Source organism: Danio aesculapii, chromosome 9 (assembly GCF_903798145.1).
Source record: "Danio aesculapii chromosome 9, fDanAes4.1, whole genome shotgun sequence".
Lineage (NCBI taxonomy): Eukaryota > Metazoa > Chordata > Actinopteri > Cypriniformes > Danionidae > Danio > Danio aesculapii.
Genome location: NC_079443.1, coordinates 33,632,611 through 33,659,085, shown reverse-complemented (window position 1 = coordinate 33,659,085; position 26,475 = coordinate 33,632,611). Strand labels below are relative to the sequence as shown.

Here is a 26,475-nt window from a genome sequence, read left to right as displayed (position 1 = left end):
TTACATTTATATTACACTAAGTAATTGATGGTGGTATGCTCTCGAATTTGTAATATTGCTTGCATTTAAAGTCAACATGATTTGAGTTAATAATATAATATAATATAATATAATATAATATAATATAATATAATATAATATAATATAATATAATATAATATAATATAATATAATATAATATAATATAATATAACAACGTTTCAGTCGACGGACTTTTATAACACTTCCTTTGTGAACCGGGGCGGGGATTTGTGACAGAGCAGGAAGAGGCTTTTTGATAGACATCACAGAAAGCCGGTGTGTTTTACTGGACTTCTGAAGGAAACAAGGACCCATGGCTGTTAGAGGAATGAAATTGTCGAGTGTCTGTTTTCTGCTTTTATATTTGATACTGACCGTATTTGCTGGGTAAGTGAATATCGTATGGTTTCCGCGTTTAGGTTTAGTTCATTATAAACTCAGTACTCTGGCTGGTACACATGTTTCACTGTGATTGGTCTACGCCACTGTCCGTGCATCGTGCTAGTCAAGCACACCAGAAACTACTTTATATTATGTCCTTTATTTATTGTACTCCAATGTAGAGTTTTAAAACACGGGTTGTTATTTTGTTTTGTTTAAAATACGACGCTTATTGCATTAAAAACGACTAATACTTGCTGTAACGAAGCTGCTCACTCTTGTATGTATCTGCATGTTTATGTAACTGTCATGTTTATTCCAGGAATATCTGAAGCTTCGTGTTGTTGATTTTATTACTCTTTTTGGTCATGATGTTAAATGATTAGACACCAGTGTCCACGGCTGTTTCTATTCACCAGTATTCTGAATAAATGAATTAGTGTGTGGTTCAACATATTTTTGAATTCCTGTGTATTTTAGGAGGGATTTCTACAAAATTCTGGGGGTTAGTAGATCAGCATCAGTCAAAGACATTAAGAAAGCCTACAGAAAGTTGGCATTGCAGCTTCATCCAGACAGAAACCAAGATGACCCAAATGCCCAAGACAAATTTGCAGACCTTGGAGCTGCTTACGAGGTAAGTTATTTTATTTTAACCGTATACCGTTTTAACAAGTCCTTTTAACTCGAATCCCATTTGGTTGATGTTACGCTTTGCATGTTGAACGATGCTAATTTCTTTACTCGACAATGTAGATGTTTAATTGATCTGTATTGTGTTATGACGACTTGGTTAGTCATGTGAACAGTATTCGTAGGTTTAATACAGATATCTAAATGGACGATGTTTTGCGTCCCTATTGTCATATATCATATTTCCGAATCAGAACAAAACATCAGTACAATCCCCACTGAAACGAGTATGACCAGCATGACCGTTGTTGTTAGAAACGAATCCATGAAGCTCTTTGATTGGTTGGAAGAATTGTGTGGCCGCCTCTGATTGGTTGACACATCTGCTTTTTCTTATTGATCAGATGTGTGACGTGGACCTCTAGTGTAGCGTGTAATAATATACAATGTATGCAAAATGAAATTGTTACAGAATATATATTTATAATATATATATATATATATATATATATATATATATATATATATATATATATATATATATATATATATATATATATATATTTTTTTTTTTTTTTTTTAATAAAAAAATGCAGCTTAATTCGAATACAACAGAGAAATTCTATATATGTGAATTAATTATTATTTTTTCATAAATCAATCAAATATTATATTACATAAAAATTTCACTGAAATAAATATTTTTTTATGTAATATATTCGTATTGTAATAAAATTATTATGTGTAATGTTAAATAATATATATATATATATATATATATATATATATATATATATATAAAAATTAACATTGTGATATTTTGTTTACCTGCAATTTTTTTATTATTATTATTGTGTTATGAATACAATTCTACTAGATGACTCGATGTCTATTTGGCAAGAGTTTATCATTTTAGATTAATTGGGATGATTCTGTAGAAAAGTTCATCTGCATAAAATGTAATGAATAGTCTACAAGCATAGAATAAATACAATAAAGAAAAAGATACAGTCACAATAAACAGTGTTATGATAGGTTCAGAGTTTAACAGTATTCAGATGCAGTGATAAAATACAAGTAATTCAATGAAACTCATTGTTATTAAAGTTACAAATGGTACAATTTATTATGCCTCATGCTTTTAAAATCATAAACAACATGCAAATGATAAATTGTAATCCAGACTCAACATCGCATATTCTTGCGATGTGACTATTGTGAATGATCACATTCTGATAAACATTTGAAGGCAGAATTATTAGCCCCCCTGTTTATTTTTTTTCCCCAATTTTTGTTTACCGGAGAGATTTTTTTTTTTTAGCACATTTCTAAACATAATAGTTTTAATAACTCATTTCTAATAATTGATCTATTTTATCTTTGTCATGATGACAGTAAATAATATTTTACTAGATATTTTTCAAGACACTTCTATACAGCTTAAAGTGACATTTAAAGGCTTAACTAAGTTAACTAGGCAGGTTAGGGTAATTAGGCAAGTTACTGTATAATGATGCTTTGTTCTGTAAACTATCGAAAAAAATAGCTTAAAAGGGGCTAATAATTTTGACCTTCTTTAAAAATGTAAAACTGCTTTTATTCTAGCCGAAATAAAACAAATAATACTTCAGAAGAAAAATCAGCCATACTATGAAAATTTCCTTGCTCTGTTAAACATCATTTGGGAAATATTTAAAAAAGAAAAAAGCATCCTTGCTTGAGTCAGTTAATCATGCATGGAATGCATGTTATTATTTTTTTTAATGCAGGTACTTTCAGATGAGGAGAAAAGGAAACAGTATGACGCATATGGAGAGGAGGGATTAAAAGAAGGCCATCAAAGTTCACATGGTGATATATTCTCCAGGTAAGCAGATCTAATATATTAAAACCACAATAAGAAACTGTTGAAATGTTAGTAAATTTTCCTATAAACTCTATATCATTTATGAAACACAAGCTTAAAGTTTAGATTTGCAAATGTCTGATGAATCTAGTTTTTGAAGCAAGTCTGTTTGAAACATAAACATTATCACTGCACACTTTTAATCCTCAGTATGTGTGACTGCATAGATGAAATGTTTTTTTTTTTCCTCCCCTCAAGTTTCTTTGGCGACTTTGGATTTATGTTTGGTGGAAATAGACAGCCAGCTGGCAGAGATATTCCAAGGGGTAATGACATTGTTCTGGACCTTGAAGTAACATTAGAAGAGGTGTATTCAGGGAATTTTGTGGAGGTGAGCTTTTTGTTGCTCTTGAACTCTCTCCATTTCCTTTTTGATGTACTGCTGTATTTATGTAGTCTGTTTACTTCTGTAGGCTTTTTGAACATGTGTAGTCACATGGAGGTGGACGCTCGTTATAATCTCCTTTCCGCTTTCCTGTCCTTCTGTTTCCTCTATTCTTCAACATGTAGGTAGTACGAATCAAACCAGTTGCAAAAGAAGCTCCAGGCAAAAGAAAATGCAACTGCCGGCAAGAAATGAGAACCACACAACTCGGACCGGGTCGCTTTCAGATGACACAGGAAGTAGTCTGTGATGAATGCCCCAATATCAAGTGAGTTTTAAAAATAATCTTTGTCACTTTGGCTTTATTTTCCTCTGATAGTTAGTAAATTTAAAGTGATTTAGTCATAAGTGGTCAACCAAGATGCAATACTGTTTCCACCTTGTTTGGTGTGACTACTTGTGTTAGATTTTCTAACAAGACCCTTTTTATTTTATGTTTGGTGCAGAGTGTACTTGAATATACAAATCTATCTTACATGCCATATGAGAAGAGCTGCATAATTAGAAAAAATGATTATTAAAATTATGAACCTGTATTCAAACCCTCACCCAATCTAAATACAAAATTTTTAATGATGTGAATTTGAGTTACTGAATCATTCATTCAGACTGAGATTTAAAAAAAATATTAAATAAAAGGTTTTAGTAATACAATATTTATAAAATAGATTAATATCTAGATTAAATTGGTAGTAGTTATTAAATTAATCGTGTAGCATTACTGATGAGTGAGCAGGAAAACAAACAAATGAAAAGAATGTGGATCACAACCACAATTTAAATAATCAATTTGCTCTTTGGACAGCAAATTAGGAAATCTTAATTTTGCTACACTTTCTCATAACATGTTACATAACAATCACATATAGAGGATTTCCACTTATGTCAAAATTACCCATATTCTGGTGATACTAAGACACACACACACACACGCACACACAGAAGCTACTAAAAAACATAGAGAAGGACTTGGTGGGCAGGAGAGGGTGCAATTATTTGACAAACTGAATTCAATACTTATGAGCAGCTTAATATTTCACTTACTTGACTGGAAATGATAAGGACTAATGTGCCTCTGTCACGATTCTTACCTTGGGAATCCTGGTTTAGTTTCACCAACCACAAACACCTTTTGTTACAGTTTTTTTTCTCTCTTTTGCTTGATTTGTTGTAAGTTTTGTCTGGCTATCATACTCTAAATGGTTTTTTTTCTGTCTGACCAATTAGTACACCCAAATAATTGACCATATTCAGCTGCAATCATAAACAAAATGTGCTAGTTTTGTTTGGTTCAATGGCACTGTTTACATTCTGTGCCTCCAATATAGCCGACTCATGAAAACACTATTAAGTCACTAGGTGGTTGTTTGAGACGGTCAAAACAAATGCACATTGACACTGAAAACAAATAAGTCTGATGCATTTCCGACTACCTCTGGAATTGGTCAAAAGTGAACGATCTTAATCTATTTTAGAATCCTTGTCCACAAATTGTGATTGGATCAAACAAGTGTTAATATCAGGGGTAAAGGAAGGCCTTTGATTTACCAAATCTTTATTTTTATTTATTTTTTAAACACTGTGTGTTTGTTTCCAGACTTGTGAATGAGGAGAGAACACTAGAGGTGGAGATCGAGCAGGGCGTGAGAGATGAAATGGAATATCCTTTCATTGGAGAAGGTATTGAAGATAATTCTGTGGAAAATTCTATGCAGTGACATTTACTTTTAAGAATTAGCTACATGCTGCAACAAATTTACTGACTGTATGGGTTGTTTGACTGATTACAGGTGAACCTCACATAGACGGTGAGCCTGGAGATCTGCGTTTCCGCATCAAAGTTTTAAAGTAAGAGTAATGTTATGTTATTTCAATAAGAATAGTTAATTAACATTTTATTTAATGTGTTTATGAATAATTCAGTTAAACCTTTATTTAATCTCTTCAGTTTTGTTTTGGAGTGAGATGTCTTGAACTGTGTCTTCAGTTTATCACATGTAAATTTGTGCTTGTCCAGGCATCCAGTGTTTGAGCGCAGAGGGGATGACCTTTACACAAACGTCACCATCTCTCTGGTAGAGGCTCTGGTCGGTTTTGAGATGGACATCACTCATTTAGATGGCCACAAGGTATGTCCTCCTTTTTCAACACTGTTTTTTCTGACTGACTATTATTGTTGTCATCACTTATTTATTTATATTTGATTGTTTATTTGTTTTTGGTTAATTCGATTTTATGGCCATGTTGCAATGCACTTATGAAAAAAAAAAAAGTTAACCTATGTAGATGAAATATTAAAATATCTATTTAATTAGAATTCACTCAGGACTTACACACACATATATTTATTAAAAGGGTAAGAAAACTATTGTTAAACTATAAAACATATTTTAATAGACTGTTTAAATTATTAAATAATATTGGAGAGCTCTTTATTTAGGACTATTTTAAGGGAAATGTTTAAAAAGGAAATTTTGAATATGTATCATTGATAAGTCATATTAGATCTATCAATTTGATCAGTGTTCTTGTTATTTGTATGTTTATTTGTACAATGCATGATTATGAAGAAACGATGGTTGTAAATTGGATGATTGTAAATGATATATTGAATACTTGGTATGCATATAGCCAATTTTGTTGATATGGCATTAAAACATAAAGACATACATTTAATATTATTATTATTATTAAATTTCCATTTTTAAAATGTCATTTATTCCTGTGATTACAGTGTTGAATTTTCAGCAACCATTATTCAAGTCTTCAATGTCAGATGGTCCGTCAAAAATCATTCTAATACAATATTGTTTATTTCTAAATCTTTGATTATTTTTAGTCTAAAAAAGCTCAAAGAACATCATTTATTTGGAATACAAATCTTCAACATTATCCTGTAATTGCTCTTTCTTTTTTTACTAGTGTAATGCATCCTTGTTGAATTAATGTTAATTTAAACAAAAAAAGAGCCTTTTTGTTCCAAAAATTTTAAATGTAGTGAAAAAGGTTTACTTAAAATGAAGCAGAGCATCTCTGATCACATGTTGAAAATAATGTAAATCATGAAATGTTTGATTTCTGGAGGTGAAATCACAGCAGTCTATACATTTTTTAAAAAATGAAGTAGAAAATAGTCCTATTAAATTTGCTATAATATTTGTAATGATATTTTTACAAAATTAATGTTTTTACTGTATTTTAAATTAAATAAATGTAAACTTTTTACAGATGTTTTGGTTGATAACTGTCACATCCAATTCTGCATCTCTAATGTCTTAAATAAGACTCCTCACAAACTCTCCTTGTGGTCTTGCAGGTGCACATCGTCAGAGATAAAATCACTAAACCAGGATCTCGTATTTGGAAGAAGGGTGAGGGCCTGCCAAGTTTTGACAACAACAATATTCGTGGATCTCTTATAATCACCTTTGATGTAGATTTCCCCAAGGAGCAACTTGATGACCAGCAGAAAGATGGTAAGAGAACGGTTAGGAAATCTGAACTGTAGGATGACTTATAGTCTATTATTTTATATAGAGAGACTGTTGGTCTTCAAAATTACATAGGAGGTATTTAAAAAAAAACGAATTCTGCTATTTTTGAGTTAATAATTTTTTTATTTTCTTTTTTCCTCAGGTATAAAACAGCTTTTGAAACAGGCACCATCTCAAAAGGTTTATAACGGACTGCAGGGATACTGACAGACTAGCCTAGTAAATCAGGACTGAATGCGTGAACCTGTCTGCCCTTCACACACACATACACATTTAAATGCACACTGAGGAACAAGCAATGGGGTGTATTTATTTTTCATATTGTTCTCAGGAAGGGTTGACGTTAATGTTTTTATTTTTTTATGATTTCTTTTCCCTGATTTATGTTTTTAAAGGCCTTGTTTTGTCATAGAAAGTATTTTTATTTGACTCATTTGACCCCCCAAAATGATTACTTTCTCCTTATGTGGTCCCCAGTTTCAGGAAGTAGTTTAAAACCTTTTTCATCAGTTCAATGTTTGGAAGCTACTTTTCTGTTCTGACCAGTCAACCACCATCCACTCATGGATCATCATAATGTTTAATGCCAGTTGACTTGAGACCTGCAGCAACAACAACAGAAAGAAAGAGGACTGAAACTTCAAATCAGAGGACGATTTCAACACCTGCTACTCAAGAACTTTCTCTTCAAGTCTTTTAAAAAGAAACAGTTATTTGAATGTAAGTTCACTGAACGTTCTCAATTTACACTCTTTAATCTTTGGTCCACTTGTTTTAAAGAACAAATTTATCACGGTTGTTGCAGCTGGTGTTTTTGTGCTCACCAAGTTGCAAATCCTGTTTGTGTGTGTGTGTATTGCTCTACTACTGCCTGGTTCAGATTTGTCGTCTGGTTACAGATCTGTTTCCTTTGAGGCACTTATTTGGTTTTTTAAGTTCTAACAGAAGACCTCTTTAACTGTACAGTTCAACTCTTTCCTGTGATTTATTTTTATTATTATTTTTTTTTAATGTGACAGATTTACTTTCTTGTTTCTTTAACAGCCCCTCCTGATGTTCAGTCCATTAGGTACCTTCCTAGTTATTCATTTCCTTAGCTCTTTGTGGACTGCACCAGACAAATCAGAACATCTTAGGATAACTTGTGCACACGTGAAGGAAATATCATCTGCCATATTCAAAAGAGAATTAAAAGTTTATAATTATGGTTAAAAACTGACTTTATATGAGATGAGTGTTTGTGTTTGTACAAATGTTTTTGACATATCGGTTTGAAGCTTTTAACTACACTGCTTAAGTGGATCTCCTTGAAAAAACAAATTATTATAAGATAGTTGATGGCATGGTGACTCAGTGGTCACCTCACTGTCACTTCACAGCAAGAAGGTTGCTGGGTCAGTTGGCATTTTTATGTGGTGTTTCTACCCGTGTTGGTGTGGGTTTTCCCCCACAGTTCAAAGACATGCGCTATAGGTGAATTGGGTAAACAACAACAAAAACTGGCCATTGTATATGAGTATGTGTGTGAATGCAAGAGTGTATGGTGCTGGTGTTTCCCAGTACTGGGTTGCAGCTGGAAGGGCATCCGTTGCTTAAAACATCTGCTGAAGTAGTTGGCTGTTCATTCTACTGTGGGGACCCCTGATAAATAAGTTACTAAGCCGAATGAAAATGAATACGAGAGTCAATGTCAATTATTAGCTAGTTAGGCAAGCAGTGACTGACATGTCCAGCAGAGGGCAGCAAATGATAAACGATACAGACACTAGTCAACATTTCAAGCAGATCAAAAACAGTTCATCAAAGTTGTCCTATAAGATGACAAAATGTATTGTCCAATACACCTGTCAGAAAATATTCAAAACACTCTAAATATATGGTTTTAAAAATATAATTTACAATATGGGGCGTCACGGTGGCGCAGTGGGTATAGCACGATTGCCTCACAGCAAAAAGGTTGCTGGTTCGAGACTGGCTGGGTCAGTTGGTATTACTGTGTGGAGTTTGCATGTTCTCCCCGTGTTCGTATAGGTTTTCTCCGGGTGCTCCGGTTTCCCCCCAGTCCAAAGACATGTGGAATAGGTGAATTGGGTTAGCTAAATTGTCTGTAGTGTATGTATGTGAATGCAAGGGTGTATGGGTGATTCCCAGTGTTCGGTTGCGGCTGGAAGATCATCCGCTGCGTAAAAACATATGCTGGATAAGTTGGCGGTTCGTTCTGCTGTGGCGACCCCAGATTAATAAAGGGACAAAGCTGAAAAGAAAATGAATGAATTTACAATAAAAAAATGACCATTTACTCACTCTCAAGTGGTTTCATAGTTTTGAGTTTCTTCCATTGAACACAAAAGAAGATATTTTGAAGAATGTTAGAAACTTATAACCGTTCACTTCCATAGGCAATTAAGAAATAACAGGTTTGTGAAGGGTGAGGAAATGATAGATTTTTACTTTTTCGGTGAACAGTCTCTTTTACACTACTGAACCATCATTAATTTTCCCCAACAAAGCTAATTGCTAACAAAGCTTTGTTTAGCTAAAAATTAAGAAGTTCCATAAAAATCTATACAAATATATTACTTAAATGGTAGCAAATCTCTCTGTGTGTGTGTGTGTGTGTGTGTGTGTGTGTGTGCTTGTAAATCAATATTATCACCATTTACATATAATTACTAATATTTTAACTATGCTAGAAGACAAATAATTGTAAGAACCCTAAAGTTAAACCAAATCGAGTTGAAAATCTCTGCAGTGCAAACCCACATTTGTTTCACATAACTCCGACATACTTAGAAGAGAGTTATTAATGCCCACATTATAGGATGCATTAATTACAGCTCATTACGGATCAAAGGCCTCTGCTGTCTTTAATCATGCGGTGGAATCCCACCCAGCTTCATCAGACGTGCTGTGAAAGCCTTGTGCGCATGTGACCTTTTGGCGAATAAGCACACTACTACATACAGAGATAGCTGTTTTGCCTGATAATAGTGTGTGTGTGGTGTCAGTCAGAGTTGAATGTGAGTCTGCAGCTTGTCTGACACGGAGTTCACCCGTTAGCGTAGTGGTTGTGACCTCTGACTGTGCTGCAGGTGGTTTTACTTACGCAGTGCTGGAGGCCTGAAGTGAAGGAACTGTATCGCTGAGTCAGGCCTGAGCTTCACTCCGCATGGCCGGGACCAGAGGACGGGTGGTCGCCCATTTGGGGAGGTCGTCTGACAGGGTGTGGCCTGGAACTATTAGAGGCATCTGTTTGTCTGACTGTTTTACTGTGTGGTTTGACATGATGTGAGTATCTCCATGAGCCTGTGTGTGAACACTGTACACATGTTGGTTAGATGCAGTGACAAGGATGAAGAGAATTTATTTTAATGTAAAGGACAGTCAAACCAAATGTGTATGTGAGTGTTATGAGCGTTTGTAATTAAAAGGATGAAACAAGGCGTTCCCTTGAGGGTCCTGTAAGCAGGGTGAAATGTGTACGTGTGGAGTATATGGGGGGTCTCTCTTTCAAACATCTCCTTAGCATCTGCTCTGAAGAGTCATTCCTTCACCCCACAAACTCCAAGCCACAGACGTCTCCATTTACTCTGCTATTTACCCTGCTTTAGGTTTCCTTCAAATCATTTCAACCAAGACTTATGCTCTTCTGCCTCCGTTTCCCCTCCCAAATGGCCTCCAGAATAGATTTTCGGTTGACGGCTCTTGCTGGATGTACAGTATGTATGTTTTGAACTCCCACAATGATATTAATACTTCAGGAGGGGGTGTTTCTACTGGTGGTCCACCGCATGTCCTCAGAGATCTTGAATTTGGGTTTGACATACCAGTCGCTTGAATCTGCTCTCAGACCGACTGATTTAATAAGTGTTGGTTGCTTTCGTATGTAGCTGTGATCTTTTGTAAAATATAACTTTAGGTGTAAATGCAGCAACTGATGTGTAATCTTGTTTATCCTCTTTAGCTAACAAATTAAACACCTTAACTTGCAGTTTTCTTACAAATGAATTCATATGAAACTTACCCCAGACTACACTACTCACCCTCAAGTCCCAAAGCATTAGCAGCATTCTTTTAGACAAAACACAAAGAAAGTCACAATTTGAACTGGTAAAAAAAATAATTTGGCTGTTAACCCAAAACCTTTGAGTTTTCTTTTGAATACAAAATAGGTCTAGCCTATAGGCATATGTTTTGAAGAATGTTGGTAGTCGGTAGGGGAGAGTAGGGACATTTCCTTCAGTTTCTTTGAGTTTTTTTGAGGAAGCCCAACATTTTAATATAATAAACATCTATTGGTCACCCACCCACATCGCTATAATATGTGTACATATAATAATATATGCAGAATTTAAACTTGAACAGACAAAGTCAAACTTTGCAACTGACCCCAAGAAGGGGGACGGTTGCAACATTCATTAAAATTTAATAATAAAAAAATCTAAAACATCAGGTTATATTTTTATTTTGATAAACAGACTAAATGTAAATTGGTTAAATGTGTTAAATTGGCCATATAAATACAGGCTATGAAAAGAACAAGCAACAACCATATATATATATATATATATATATATATATATATATATATATATATATATATATATATATATATATATATATATATATATATATATATATATTTTTTTTTTTTTTCACTGCAAATTTAGACTGAACCTTTACTAAACTACTTCTTTGAAATTAATTCATTAATCAAATAATTTTTTTAAAATTTAAATTACTCTGAAATTGTGATAAAATTAAAATTGTACATTGTTAACATGGCAAGGTTTTAAATGAATTTACTGTCCCAGCTCTGTCAACCCTGATTAAACTGTCTATGCTAGGAAGAAACAATAGCTTTAATGCTTATACCTATTTAAAGCTAAGAAAACAGTGATTTAAATTATATGAATGAATAATGTTTCACAAAAACAGATTAGACAGTATAAGAAAGTTTCTGAACATTAAAAAAAAAAAAAACTTTTTTTTTTTTTTACCTAAAAATTAGTTGTTGTTTTTTACTGAAGCAATGGTCACATTGCTAATTTCTCTCAGATTGAAGGAGTGTCTAACTGAGAATATGTAGTATGACTATCAATAAGTCTTGTTGCAACTGCCCCATGTTGCAACTGTCTCCACTCTCCCCTGTGTCTAGTTTGTCCTCAGTAGGAAAAAACTAAATACGTCAAAGGCTATTATTAACGTTCTTCAGAATACCTTCTTTTGTGTTCAACAGATCAAATCAAATAAGTTTGGAAAAATGACTGAGGAATTCAAGCTTTAGGCTTTTAGTTTAAGAAAATGGGTGAATGACTCGTTTCACTTCACTGCGAGATTCGTGATTTATTTCAGTGAATCAATTAAGAAGGAATTGGACTGATCTGATTCGTAATGATTCCGTTAATTCTCAACCGTCGCAGCCATCATTCTTTTTTATCTTTCATTACTGTCAAATTCTCTTCTGCCACACGGATATATGCAGTCATACAGGTTTGTAGCTTCCTTAATAATTGATCTGTGATCGATTTTTCATGTTTGATTGAAGTTCTCTCATGTTTTCCCAACAGTTCGCACAATAGTTTCCTCACGAGGGCAGTGTTCTCTTCACCATGTGGGATTGAAGGAGCAGATGTGAAACACCGCTGGGATGAGATGAGGTCTGGGAACACGCCTGAACACACTCCTTTTGGGAACAGTTTTTCAACAGATTTTGAGGTTCTAAACAGATCTGTCAGGCCGTAGATTTTAATGGCACAATTATAGGGGCTTCCGCGCGGACCTGGGTCAAAGCCAGACCTTCCACTCACCCGGATGTTGCTGTATGGTTTGGTAATGGTTTAATAGTTTTAATTGGTTAATTTTCAGATTTTGCAAATATTGAGTAAGAACCAGGATGAGTCGTTTTTCTTTTTATTTATACCAACCTTTAAAGGGATAGTTCACCCAAAATTTAAAACGGTTTGGTTTAGGGTTGGGGTGGGGGTAGGCATTAAAAAAGATTTATTGGGTAATTTAATAGATAGCATAAATAATACTCGGTACAACTACTGTTTTATGTTACTGTGACGGTTGGGTTTAGGGTTGGGGTAGGGGTATGGGTAGACGTTAATAATATACAATAAATGGGAAATTTAATAAATAATATAAATAATTCTCGTTAACTTCCAGCCACAACCATATCCGATCTAGCAACGATGGGTCCCAGCAACCAGCATTCTTCAAAATAACCTCTTTTGTGTTCAACAGAACAAAGAAACCTGTAAAGGTTTAAAACCACTTAAGGGAGAGTAAATGATGAGGTTAATTTCAGTTTTGGGTTAACTATTCCTTTAATGCTAAATATGTTTTACTTTAAGGTAAATACAGCCCATTTAACTACAGATTTAGTATTTGCTTTAATAAAAGTATTAATTTATTAGTGAATTAATGTGAATTTGTCGGTCATAATTATCTATTTTATTATTATTATTAATAATAATAATAATAATAGTAATAATTCATTCATTCATTTTCTTTTCGGCTTAGTCCCTTTATTAATCAGGGGTCCCCACAGAGGAATGAACCGCCAACTTCATTCATTCATTTGTTTTCTGTTCGGCTTAGTACCTTTATTAATCTTGGGTCGCCACAGCGGAATGAACCACCAGTTTATTCAGCATATGTTTTACGCAGCGGATTCCCTTCCAGTAGCAATCCAGCACTGGAAATATTATTATAAATAATAATAATAATAATATAACAAATGTAAATGTTTACATCCTGTTCCAAACAATACTTTTATATATACTATTAATGTCTTTATTTCTGATTATTCAAATGAAAAACATTTAGATACATTTTGATAGATTAAATACAGGATTATTAATGTAATAATAACAATAATAATAGCGTTTTTACAATTACATTTGAGTAATTTACTACTACTGTTACTACTAATATTTTATGCCGCTAATATTACTGTAGTGGTTAAGATTAAACCTGTATGTGTTATTTCTAATAATAACCATGTATTGTATTACTATTATTTGTTAAAAAATTTATTTATGTTTGTGGAAAGCCATTTCCTATATATAACATGGAATGTGACCACATTCTTCAGTTAAACCATTTTTACATTACTGTACCATAGTACTTTGTCTACCACAGCACATTTTTGTACAAGGCTTCAGCTATGAGAATAATAATAATGTGTGTCATGTTTAGCTGCATGTGGTTATCAGAGCTCCACCAGCATATAAGAAGCACACATTGGGGAAAAACAGGATATCCAGAATAGCAGCACTTGATGGACAAATCCAGCTATTTTGTGGCCAGAGGCCTGAAGTGAACAAAAGGCAGCGCTTGTGTAGAATAATACATGTCAGTCGTCTTCAGCCCACTCCTGCTTTGAAGGCGACTGTGGACGGCCAGTGTACGATGTGCTACTATATAAAAGACTGTCGATTCAAAGGCAAAAAAGCCTCAACTATTTAACAGCGAGTTGTGGGCTCTAATTATGGGAAATGCAGGCAGGAAAAAGTGGCTTTGGGGTTTTTCAGTCCGTCTGTTTGTGAGGACGAGATGCTGTTTATTGAAATATTTTCAGAGCTAAACATAGACGACTGTCATTATGGATGGTCTAGAATACAGTGCGTTGCTATTCCGCAGGCTAATGCACCACTGTGGGGGCTGAAACTGGACTTTGGCGTCCACATCCTCAGGAAGAGGTGGTAGAGTCATGAATCCAGAGACACAAACAGCGCTCGGACCACCAGTCTTGATTAGTTACGTTTGTTGCTTATGTCCACTATACAGAAATTTACAGGGTCAGGTTGTGCTAATATCCCATAATTGTTTGTTCAACTGGAACTGAGAGAGGCTCTGTCCCATTTTACCCCCTTCAGCTTTTATCACCAGTGACATGGTTTTGTAAATACCTTGGATATGGTAATCATTTGGGCAAGATATTACAGACATTTTACCTTCTTTTTTTATGCACTGGCAAATTTTGAGATTTGGGGCTTTGGCTTTTACTAGTGGAAAGAAAACATGTTAAATTTACTTTTAAGTGTTTATTTTACTGCACTTTATTTGCATCTGTAGGTGTCAATTACATACAATTACCCCTCCCTCCCTCCTATATATGTTTTCTCATGCACTGAGACAGAAATTATCACTGAAAGATCTATTTTATTCTGGCTGCTGACAGTATTTTCAGTTTATTTGCAGTGATTATAAGATATTTCAAAATCGGTAAAAAATCAAAAAGAATCTTAATCTTGGCTTGATTAAGTGTTCATTCTGTTCTGTAACATATTTGGATGTATTTTTCACCCACATATAAAGGAGATGCGCTGCATGTTAAATCAGATAATGACTCGTTTGCATTTTTTAACCCTGATGTACTGTTGGGGATTTTTTCATCCACTCTGTGATGATTGTGTGTCTTAATTTGGCCAAAACTTTTTCTGCGTTTCAGTAAGCAGAATGATTTTTGGTGACGAATCTTATTTTGATTCATATTTTTAGACAATGCTTTGAATTTAAAAAAACCTCAACAATACACTCAGGGCAAATTTACTATATACTTTTGTTATATTAGGGATGAAACCATTCACTGATTTAAAAAGCATTTTTTATTTATTTATTTATTTATTTTTTGCATAAATCTGTTAATTAACCTCAGTCCTGAACAAAGCTACTAAACTGTTTAGAAAATTACAGGATTTTAACTCTTCAATTGACAAATTCACAAATGATGTCACTGATTTGGTAAAAAAAACCACACAAAATTACGTTTTTTTTTAATATAAAAAGCAACTGGACTGGATTAATTTAGCCTTTTATCAAATACATGGACATGTGAAACAGCATTGCCTATGATGCATTGTTTTTGATTAATTTCCTTTTTTTCTCCCTAATTTACTGTTGGTGGCTGTTTTTGCTCCGTTGACTTCCATTATAACCACATTTTTTTATTACAAAACCATGACACCATATAATCATGCGTTTTTGATTGTTGGTGGTTTTCCCTGTTGGGAGGAGGTCAGATTTATAATTTTACTGTTGATCATCAGTTGGCACCATTAACCCTTTAGATAGGGCTGTGGAACAAAAATGTCTGCTTAGTTTCTGGATTTTATATGAAGTATAACAATTAAAGTGTGTGTATGTGTGTCTATGAGTGTGTGAGAGTGATCTTTGCGCACTTACCTTGATTTGTCTAAGAAAATCAAAATATGCATCTCAGCTCTCAGAACTACATGGAGTAAACAAAAACAAAGACTGTATTTATGCACCATCAAATGTGGTTATAATGGAAGTCAATGAGGCAAAAACAGCCATCAACAGTAAATTAGGTAGAAAAAATTAAAATCTAACAATGCATCAAAACCAGTGTTGTTACTAATCATTCAAATGTCCAAGACTTTGATAAAAGGTAAAAAAAAACAGTCCACTATTACTTTTTATATTGAAAATACGTCAAATCAGTGGCATCAGTTGTGAACTTGGCAATTAAAGAGTTAAAATCCTGTTATTTTCTAAACAATTTTGTAGTTTGATCAGGTCTGAGGTAAATTTTAAGGAGATTTATACAAAAAAACCTGAAAAAATATTTATTTGATGCATTTTTACAGCAGTTTACTTCAGTGGATGTTTTCATCCCTAACATAACAAAAGCATAGTAAATTTGAACAGTGCACAAGAGTTAAACAGAATTTCAGAACAATTGTAATGCTTAAAAAATGTAAATTGTAATACAATCAATCAGCTTGGTGGGGATGCTACTAGTATCATTCATTCATTCATTCATTCGTTCATTCATTCATTCATTCATTTGCTTTCAGTTCCATATAATACAGTATTAACCATTAGCAATCCTATTTTTAATACCATGATTACTGTACCATGGTTTGCCACAATATTTTTTGTAAGTTTATTAGGTTGCCCTTGCATGAGTTGTTGGTGGAATTACCCATATCTAATTTCAAAAAACACCCACAAGTTGAGCAGAATTTTTAAAAATGAACCGGAATGCATGTAAGTGAAAGTACAGTAAGTGTGCATTAGAGCTGTTTGAGGACTGGAGTGCTGAAAGCAGTCTTTGTGTGGGTGTAGAGCCCATCCTGCGCCCTCCCCGCAGCCGCGGTGCCCGGACCCTGTGGTGGCGGATCACAGTTAATAACTGTGCGGTTGGCTGTCAAGAGCACTTAGCCTGATGCTGGGCAGGCAGAACCCATGAACAGAGCTTCCTCTGGCCCTGTGTGTGTGTGTGCGTGCGTGCGTGCGTGCATGCGCCCATGCAAACACTAGTATCATGACCTTAAACCAGAGGAGGAGAAAAAGTTGCATGTGAAGGTGTTAAGATGGTTTTTCAACATCTTCTATTTGAATCATACAATGTTGTTTTAAGTTCAGGATGCTTTCTAGGAGCTTTTGATGAGTCTTACTAATTGGTATTGCTAGTGTTTAGCATTTTTCTACAGCAGGCTATGTTTACTTTGAAACACCATGACACAAAGGTGTATAGAACTATAATTAGCCTTAGCAAATACACTATTTGTGACCATGTAATAAAAAGGGTAATTAACTATTCAAATTAGACAATCAATTAGACCTTCAAAATACACATTATTTATAATAATAATGATAATAATAATAATTATTATTAACATTATTATCATCATCATCATCGTCATCAATATTTTAAATAATTTATTTAAATGATTTATTAAGGGATATAACCTTGAAAAGAAATGTTCCTTGTTTCTGGTTAATTTGGACCCAGGTATGTTCGGAGCAAGTTTAGTTGTAAAAAATATTGTGTACAGTTTTGTAGTTTTTGTTACTTTGGCATTTTGAAGAATTTATTTCGCATTTTAATGAGAAAATGCAATAATACCACAGTAAGGGTTTATTTATTTTTTCATATTCACTCATTAGCGAGAGCTGTTTATCATATACAAAATGGTTTTAATCAGGGCTGGGCAATTTAGCCTAAAATCAAAATCTCGATTAATTGAACATTTTAATTTGATTATGATTAATGAAGGATTATTTGATTTATTTATTAAACAAGTTTTGTACAGTAAATATGCTCACATATTACAAGTGAGAGATTTTTGAATGAAGGGTGCATTTTGATTTAAAATGATTGGAAAACACTCTGCTATCTTTGATTATGTATTAAACGTCAACATTGAACAACTGAAATTAAAACACACGTTGCCTAAAACATTCACTTTTTTCTTATAAAAAGTGAAAATAAATAACTTGCACTTTTGCAAACTAAATTAATCAGAATCAGAATCAGAACGAGCTTTATTGCCAGGTATGTTCACACATACGAGGAATTTGTTTTCGTGACAGAGCTTCTACAGTGCAACAGCATTACAGAGACAGGACAAAAAACAGATAATAAATATATATTTTTTAAAAATAGAAGTAAGTAGTGAGTGCAAATATACAGATTGACAAGTGTATGTACATGTTTATTACTATATACAACGTTATATGTGCAGCTGTTATGTGCAAATTGGCATGTAAAGTGTGTTGTTAAATAAGTGTATATGTGTATAAAAGTGTATAGCAAGTAGTGATGTTGGCTCCACAATTATTATCATCAAGTGTTCATGAGATGGATTACCTGAGGGAAGAAACTGTTTCTGTGTCGGGCTGTTCTGGTGCACAGTGCTCTGTAGCGTCGACCAGAAGGTAAAAGTTCAAAGAGGCAGTGTGCTGGGTGTGAGGGGTCCAGAGTGATTTTGGCAGCCCTTCTGCTCGCTCTGGATAAGTACAGTTCTTGGGGAGTAGGAAGGGTTGTACCAGTGTACCAGTGATTCTCTTATTATTTCGCTTATTCGCTTATTATTTGCTGATTAATTATTTTCAATGTTAAAAGTTTAATATTAAAAGTAGAAAATAAGCAGTATCTCTTCTAAATAAAATAACATATATCCTGTAAATAATATTTTAAACAGTGCATTTCTTGAATCTTCTGTAAACAAATATTTTAATGTAAATAATAATGTTATTGTAATGGAAAATGCGCTGTCTCTGGTGCAGCTTCCAATCATCGTCAATGTTGAGAGGTGCACGGGTATGCGACCGCGTTCGATGCAGAAGTATAAAGTAGCTTTAATAGAGCGAAGTCACATGTGATAGGGATAGTAATTGAAAAAATTGATCTGGAAAATTTTGATTGATTACAGCTTCTGAATGTCGATTTCGATTTTTTGATGAATCGCCCAGTTCTAGTTTTAATTGAAAAAATAATAAACATTAAGGTTTTTTTTGTTTGTTTTTCTTAGCTGAAATATAACTATACATTTGTTAGATTTAAAACATCTTTAAAAAATAGACCACTACTGAAATTGCAAAATACTAACCTCTCTCCAGTGTGTGAGCTGTTACTCTGGCCGTCATTTACAAAGATCCTTCTGAAGAGAGAAAACCTGACTGAAATGGCTTTTATTTTGTAGTCAAACAAAGCAAGCTACACACTGTCTGTTTGGGATTCAAAGTCCAGCTCATCTTCAGGCGTGTAGATTAGATAAAGGCTCATGAAGACAGGGATACCTGGCCTTCAGCTGTTTGCTCGGTCCCATTCCTAATAGCATCTGATTCTGGAACAGATAACAAGGTGCTTACGTTGCATTGAGAAAAAAAAGCTAAACAAACTTGACATTATCCACTCAACTGCTGAGTTTTGAGAAGACATTTTGCTTGAATTTTGAGTTCAGAAGACTTAAAACTTGTGTTGAGCAAGTGTTCTCGAAATAGCTTTTGGATTGCCATTTCAGGCTCTGAGAAAAAATGTAATATTTTTGTCTCATCGATCATAGCTCATTGATCCCCTTCCACACCTTTCGCGCAGCCCCTTTTCCCAGATGTCTCTATTGGTTTCTGCTGCACAGGCTGTCAGTCAGCGAGCTCCAGGGCTCCTGTATCAGACTCCCTTGGGTGGTGGCTGGAAAAAGTTCCCCACCGTAAGGCCAACAAATTAGATCCCAATCAGTTTGAAAGCGCCTAACACTGCTTCTAGCCAGACCCCCAAGCCTGCGAACACAAGCCACCTTGCAGCTCTGATTCCACCTAGAGCTGCACAAAGCAGAGACAGCACTGGCCTTGTCCCTGACAAGAACCCTGAGCTCACCTCCGTTCCCTTCTCCATTCCCCACACACTCTTCCTGAGAGAAACCAGGTGCTACAGAGGCTGGAATAGCGTTGGCTGTTCTTCTGCTTTCACCCCTGGAAATGGTACGCCATTTCCCACTACTTGGATCATTTGCACTATCACCTTTCCACTTGCTTTTTCAATTTCTTGCTTCCCATTGTCAAGCCGACAAGGTGTATTTTGAAGTCACATCAGAGACATCAAAATTGCACTGTGCAAATTATTGTGGAAAATGCACAGCTTGGTTTGCCAAATGGGCAGTTATTTGTGAGAGATTTAGAGGATGTTATGTCTGTTGTGTAGCTAGATAAGAAAATGACATATAGATATATTTTGAAACTATAGTAATCGAGTTAATACATTTCATTGTTTGTCAAAACTGGGTTGTGTCACAGAGATCGCCTTTTTAGATTGCCTTAATTACTGTTCACTCAAAAATGAAAATTCTGTCATCATTTACTCACCCTCCACTTGTTCCAAAACTGTTTGAACAGAAGAATAAAATATTTTGAAGAATATTGGAAAACGGCCACCACTGACATTCAGTATTTTACAAGATTTTTCTGAATATCTTGATTTGTGTTCAACAGATGAAAGAAATTCATAAAAGTTTAGAAGCACTTAAGTAAATGGCTTAACATTCTTGGATAACATATCTCTAATTGTGAAACAGATTTACTGTGCAGCTGTGCAAAAGTCTGGGTTCAATGGCTGTCCTAAAGGTTGGAGTAAAGCAACAATTTCACAAGAGACTACAAGTACTTTAAATGTAATATATATATATATATATATATATATATATATATATATATATATATATATATATATATATATATATTAAATATAGTAGTTTAACCAGTAAAGGATTTAAAATCTGTATACTGTTTTGTTTTATAAAACAGACATTTGTCTACTAACACAATACTGAATTAAAATCAGAATTTTTTTTTCGAATATTAGTATGTTATTTATGGTAACACTGCGTTTCACCACTATTAAAAATCTGAAATATTCATAATCAAATAAATGTAGTTTTTATTTTATTTTATTTCAACATTAATTAGAAATTTAATTTGAATATACTATCTGTAAGACCATATAATTTGGGAATTGTCATTAACCCATTAAATTAAATTTATTTATAAACTAATTTCGAGAGGATCATGTGCTTATGATTTACCACAGCCGGTCCCGCATTAGCTAATTACGACCCTCCAATCATATCGCCGGCAGCTAGCTCTCTGCAGCTCTCACATGGCTGCCCACAGAGCTGCAGCTGGTCAGTACCTGGATGGGACACCACATGGGAAAGCTAGGTTGCTGCCGGAAGTGGTGTTAGTGAGGCCAACAGGGGCTGCTCAACCTACGGTCTATGTGGGTCCTAACGCCCCAGTGTATTGATGGGGACTCTATACTGCTCAGTGAGCGCCGTATTTTGGATGAGATGTTAAATCGAGGTCCTGACTCTCTGTGGTCATTAAAAATCCCAGGCTTTCCTTCGTAAAAGTGTAGGGGTTTAACCCTGGCATCCTGGCCAAATTTGCTCACTGGCCTCTGTCTATCAAGGCCTTCTAATCATCCCCATATCATAATTGGCTTCATCACTCTGTCTCCTCTCCACCAATCAGCTGGTGTGTGGTGTGTGGTCTGGTGCAATATGGCTGCCGTCGCGTCATCCAGATGGATGCTGCACACTGGTGGTGGATGAGGAGACCCCCCTCCCCCCATTGTGTAAAGCGCTTTGAGTGTCCAGAAAAGTGCTATATAAATGTAAGGAATTATAATATTACTATTATTATTATTATATGATTCCTTACTATTTATTACCACAGTCTTCATTCCACATTTATCTTCGCCTTTTTCCTTGGTTGGGTGGCACGGCGGCCCAGTGGTTAGCACTGTTGCCCCACAGCAAGAACACCACTGGCTCTGGTCCTCGCCGGGCCGGTTGGTGTTTCTGTGCAGAGTTTGCATGTTTTCCCTGTGTCTATGTGGGTTTCCCCATGGTTCCCCGGTTGTCTAGCTCCCAGCGTCAGTATCTTACTTTCTCAAAGTAGTTCACCATAGCCACTTCAGCTGGGGAGTTTTTGAGATCTACTTGAGCTCAATCTCCCCTCTCGCTCTGTGAACGGGAGGGAGCCCTGGGCTCAAGGATCCCTCCAGGCTCTTTCTTGGAACAGCATGCCAATCAAGCTTATGATAAATCAACAGCTAAGTAAAACATCCTATTGAAAACATCCTATTGCAAAGAAAACAAACTGAAACGTTTACAGTTATAGTTTTTGACCCCTAAAACACTCAAAATACCTATCAAAATGACTGAAAACAACAAGAAGAAAAAATAAGAGAAAATAGGTGATCTTAAAGTATTTTCAAAGTTTCATTCCTCTACCAATAACTAGGACCAGACAGAATCTGCAGACATTTTTTGCTATTTCTGCTGAGAATTTTGTAAAAAAAAAAAAAAAAAAATCTGATTTATGCTGAATAATTTTGAGAGTATCATAACTAAATATGAAATCAAAAATAATACATTTTTAACTTTTATTTAATGTTTATGCATGTCCAGTTAGATCCACTTATTTGTTAAATTAGGCAAGTCTTTTAAATAATATATCTGAAAGACAGAAAATATTACTTTACAAACTATTGTAAGTAAATCATGTGAACATTTTCATATTAGTCAATATTACTGAAATTCATTTAAAAAATGAATGAGTAAATAATAATAATTCTGACTTCAACTGTACATTTGCACACATTTACACAAGTAAATAAATGATGGGCTAAAAATCTGTGGATTTCTGCGCACACAGATTCTGTGTGGGCCTACCAATAACTATTAATTTTATATCTTTGTACATTATGGCATTTAATGCAGTGATTTTCAGAACATAATGACTCTAGTTAAAACCTGCAAATGCATCTTTGTCATATTTATGTGTATAAAGTTATTTATGAACTCTATTTGGCCACATTGATTGTAAGTAACGAACACTGTCACCATAAATGATCCTGACAGTTTTCGCAGGCACATTCTGAACAATACAGTGCAGCTGATTATAAACTTGGCAGTTAGTCAAACCCCAAAAAATTTGTGTAACCATTTTTCAAACTAAATGCCATATTGTCAACTGAAACCATTTCACAAAGAATGGACAAATAGATCACCAGATGTGTGAGTTATCAAATTAAAAGGTGAAATGTCAGAAATGTTTAGAGGAAAACTTGTAATGGCATGACACAGGCCAAAAAAACGGACGCCAGGTTTATTCTCATTACTATTTCTTATGGCCACTCCAAGATTATATTTGTCATTTTCTGGACCGCAACCAAGACTTTTAATACTTGCTTAATTCTACATTTCTTGCACAAGAAACAATTGCATTTTCTTTCGACAACCATAATAGCTATTCAATGTCACCACTAATTGAATTGATTTTATTAGATATATGATGCTCAACTGAAGTCAAGCTGTTTGCATAACCATTAATGTACTTGCTGTTGGACTCCACCCTTCATCTGAGAGTCTTTATCCTCTAAATAACTTGAAGGCTATTAAGTTAATTAATGGCACATGGAGAATGAGGATCACCCAGAATCTCAGTCTCATGCAGTTTTTATCCTATTGTCTTATTTTGTTGGTATTCCTCCAATCTGGTTCCGGATCGGTCCAGGATGCCAAATACCTCCGTTCCCAAAGCAAGCAGATCCAACGATCATGTATTACTTATTCAGAGATTCCATTCCTTTTAAACACAACTCTAACTCCTCCTTCCCTCCTCGATCCTGCCAAAATCTTTTTCTCTAATGAACTGTGGGTATGTTGTCATTGTCCAAGAGCTGAGTGTTACTCCCATTAAAAAAACCTGTTGGGAGCGAATAGCTGATGTTGAGCCAATACAAAACAAGAAGGCACTGCTGGGAAGTGGAGTTATCTCATGTGGTCAGTGAGATGGAGTACCGAATAAGAGGAAAGTGTCAAGAATGTGAAAGGCTAGGTAAGGAAAGGGGGTCTAACATCACTGGGGGAGGGCGCTAAACTGATCTGGTTTGCGCTCTGATGAATATATCTGTATGTGATTATTTTGACAGCAGTTATAAACCCATAAGGCCTGGCCCCAGTTCCTGCTCTTGTTGATTTAAACCACTGAGCCCCATAAATAATGGCTGATTAAGTGGCTGCGCCAGCTCTCTTAGCCCAATTTACCGCTGCCTGGGTCTGAGCGCTGTGGCCCTAAATGTGTTCTGCATTAGTATTACTGAAGAGGACTGGGATTGCAGGGCGACTCGTCCCTTTGAGCTGAAGGAAAGAGGATTTAATCGATTTAAACATCTTTTGATTATCATTTGAACAGGCTGAAACTGTGCATTGATTCTAAGGATAAGGAAAAGAGATATTCTTATGTTGCAAGCAGTCGTAAATATGTCATGCTAAGTAAACTCATTAATTGCAAAAGCCTGGTATTTATAAATGCAAATGCGTTTACTTTTACGCCAACTGCTCTTTTTATGTTTTTGTCTGTTTTTTGTTTTTTTGAATCAACACCCCAACTGCCATTTGTGACATGCAGTAGAAACTATTGTTGTTGGAGGATTGTTATTTAGGATGCTAAGGGAATTTTTTGATTTATGTTTATATTAATTTTGACAGTTTGATTATCCAGCTGCCAATAGTGACATATTTGAGCAGTGTCATTACTAAATTGATGTCATAAAATATTTATGAGGATTTTTTTATTATTAGTTTTAAATTATTGTTTGTTTTTGCTGTATATATATTTTTTTACATTTAGATGACTTTTGCCCATATTATTATGCTCATTCAGGGTAATTTTACATACTAAAAAAGAAAATCTTCTTTGAAAACGTTCATGCCCAAATGACAAACTTGATCCCAATTCTTCCCATGGTTCTTGAAAATGAATGAAAAAGCACTGTATTATTCATGTCATGCCACTGGTTGTCAATGCTTCTTGGTAGAGAAACATTACGGATCTGTGCACGAGTATGTTCTTCTGTGGTTCTATAAAATAAGTATATGATGCCTAAATTCAATTGTAGCATTTCCAAAAATAATTCGCTACTATTACTGCATCCCTAATACTTTATATATTTTTGTATTATATATTATTTTTAAGTTAGCATTTACAGTTGAAATCAGAATTATTAAACCCCTTTTGAATTAGATTTTCTTTTTAAAATATTTCCCAGATGATGTTTAACAGAGTAGGGAAATTTTTACAGTATGTCTCATAATATTTTTTCTTCTGGAGAAAGTCTTATTTGTTTTATTTTGGCTAGAATAAAAATAGTTTTAATATTTTTTTAAATCATTTTAAGGTCAAAATTATTAGCCCCTTTAAGCTATATTTTATTCGATAGTCTACAGAACAAACCATCATTATACAATAGCTTGCCTAATTACCCTAACCTGTCTAGTTAATTTAATTTACCTAGTTAAGCCTTTAAATGTCACTTTAAGCTGTATATAAATAAAATAAAACAAATTAGTATAAATAATAGCATTCATACAGTACTAGGGGTTGGGATTTTAATATTTGTTTATTTAAATTTAGAAGTCTAGTGGGGAAAAATATGTTTTTATATACAAGTTCCGTCATGTGGAATAAATTACCAAAATTGATAAAAAGATAAATAAAAAAATATATATAAAAGATTTAAGGAGGTTCAAAAAAGCTATCAAAAGTCGGTTGTTTGATGAGGATAACTAGTTTGCATGGTGAACCAGGATGTTTTATTTTATATGTTACTTGATTGTAAAGACGGTTACGGCTGGAAGGCTATCCGCTGCATAGAACATATGCTGGATAAGTTGACGGTTCATTCCGCTGTGGCGACCCTTGATTAATAGGGGGACTAAGCCGAAAAGAAAAATGAATGAATGAAGGAATGTCATTGTGAATTATTTTGCACTGTTTGTTTTATGCATCATCTGTATTTTGAAGCCATAATTTGTTTTATTTAACAGCGAGGACCGCAATGGACACAAGCCAAGGGCTTTATTGTGTTTTTATCAGTTTTTATTTTAAAATGTATGGGATACTTGTATTTTTGTACAGCTTGTCTAAAATCTGTCAAATCAATTTCAATTAAATTCAATTGAATAGAAGTGTCTTGAAAAATATCTAGTAAAATATTATTTACTGTCATCATGGCAAAGATAAAATAAATCAGTTATTAGTAATGAGTTATTAAATGTATTATGTTTAGAAATGTGCTGAAAAAAGTCTTCTCTCCGTTAAATAGAAATTGGGGGAAAAAAATAAACAGGGGGACTAATAATTCTGATTTTTAGATTTTTAAATAATTAGATTTTTTAAAGTAAAAACAGTAGTTGTTAAAATTTTTAAAAACATTAAACCAATCCATTAAATTTTTTATTCATTCATTAATATTTATTTATTTAACTGTAAACTCTCAGTCTTATTCTAATGATTTTCCAGCACAGATTTTGAGTATTAAGACTGGCCTC

At 34.3% G+C, this 26,475-nt stretch overlaps 1 protein-coding gene across 1 annotated transcript; it reads left to right on the top strand.

Annotated features, from left to right (window-relative positions):
* The first annotated feature begins 243 nt into the window (after positions 1–243).
* dnajb11 (DnaJ heat shock protein family (Hsp40) member B11) lies at positions 244–8,039 on the top strand. Its single transcript, XM_056465506.1, has 10 exons — positions 244–408; positions 883–1,039; positions 2,805–2,902; positions 3,140–3,272; positions 3,452–3,594; positions 4,924–5,006; positions 5,117–5,174; positions 5,344–5,455; positions 6,643–6,802; positions 6,963–8,039. The coding sequence occupies exons 1-10, from the start codon at positions 335–337 to the stop codon at positions 7,025–7,027; spliced, it is 1,083 nt and encodes a 360-aa protein (XP_056321481.1). The 5' UTR covers positions 244–334; the 3' UTR covers positions 7,028–8,039.
* Positions 8,040–26,475: the final 18,436 nt, after the last annotated feature.

Bases quoted from the DNA above. Each gene is read 5' to 3' on its own strand.
- dnajb11 (XM_056465506.1), top strand. From the start codon at position 335: ATGGCTGTTAGAGGAATGAAATTGTCGAGTGTCTGTTTTCTGCTTTTA. The intron at 409-882 runs GTAAGTGAATAT...TGTGTATTTTAG, and splicing joins ATACTGACCGTATTTGCTGG to GAGGGATTTCTACAAAATTC. The intron at 3,273-3,451 runs GTGAGCTTTTTG...TTCAACATGTAG, and splicing joins ATTCAGGGAATTTTGTGGAG to GTAGTACGAATCAAACCAGT.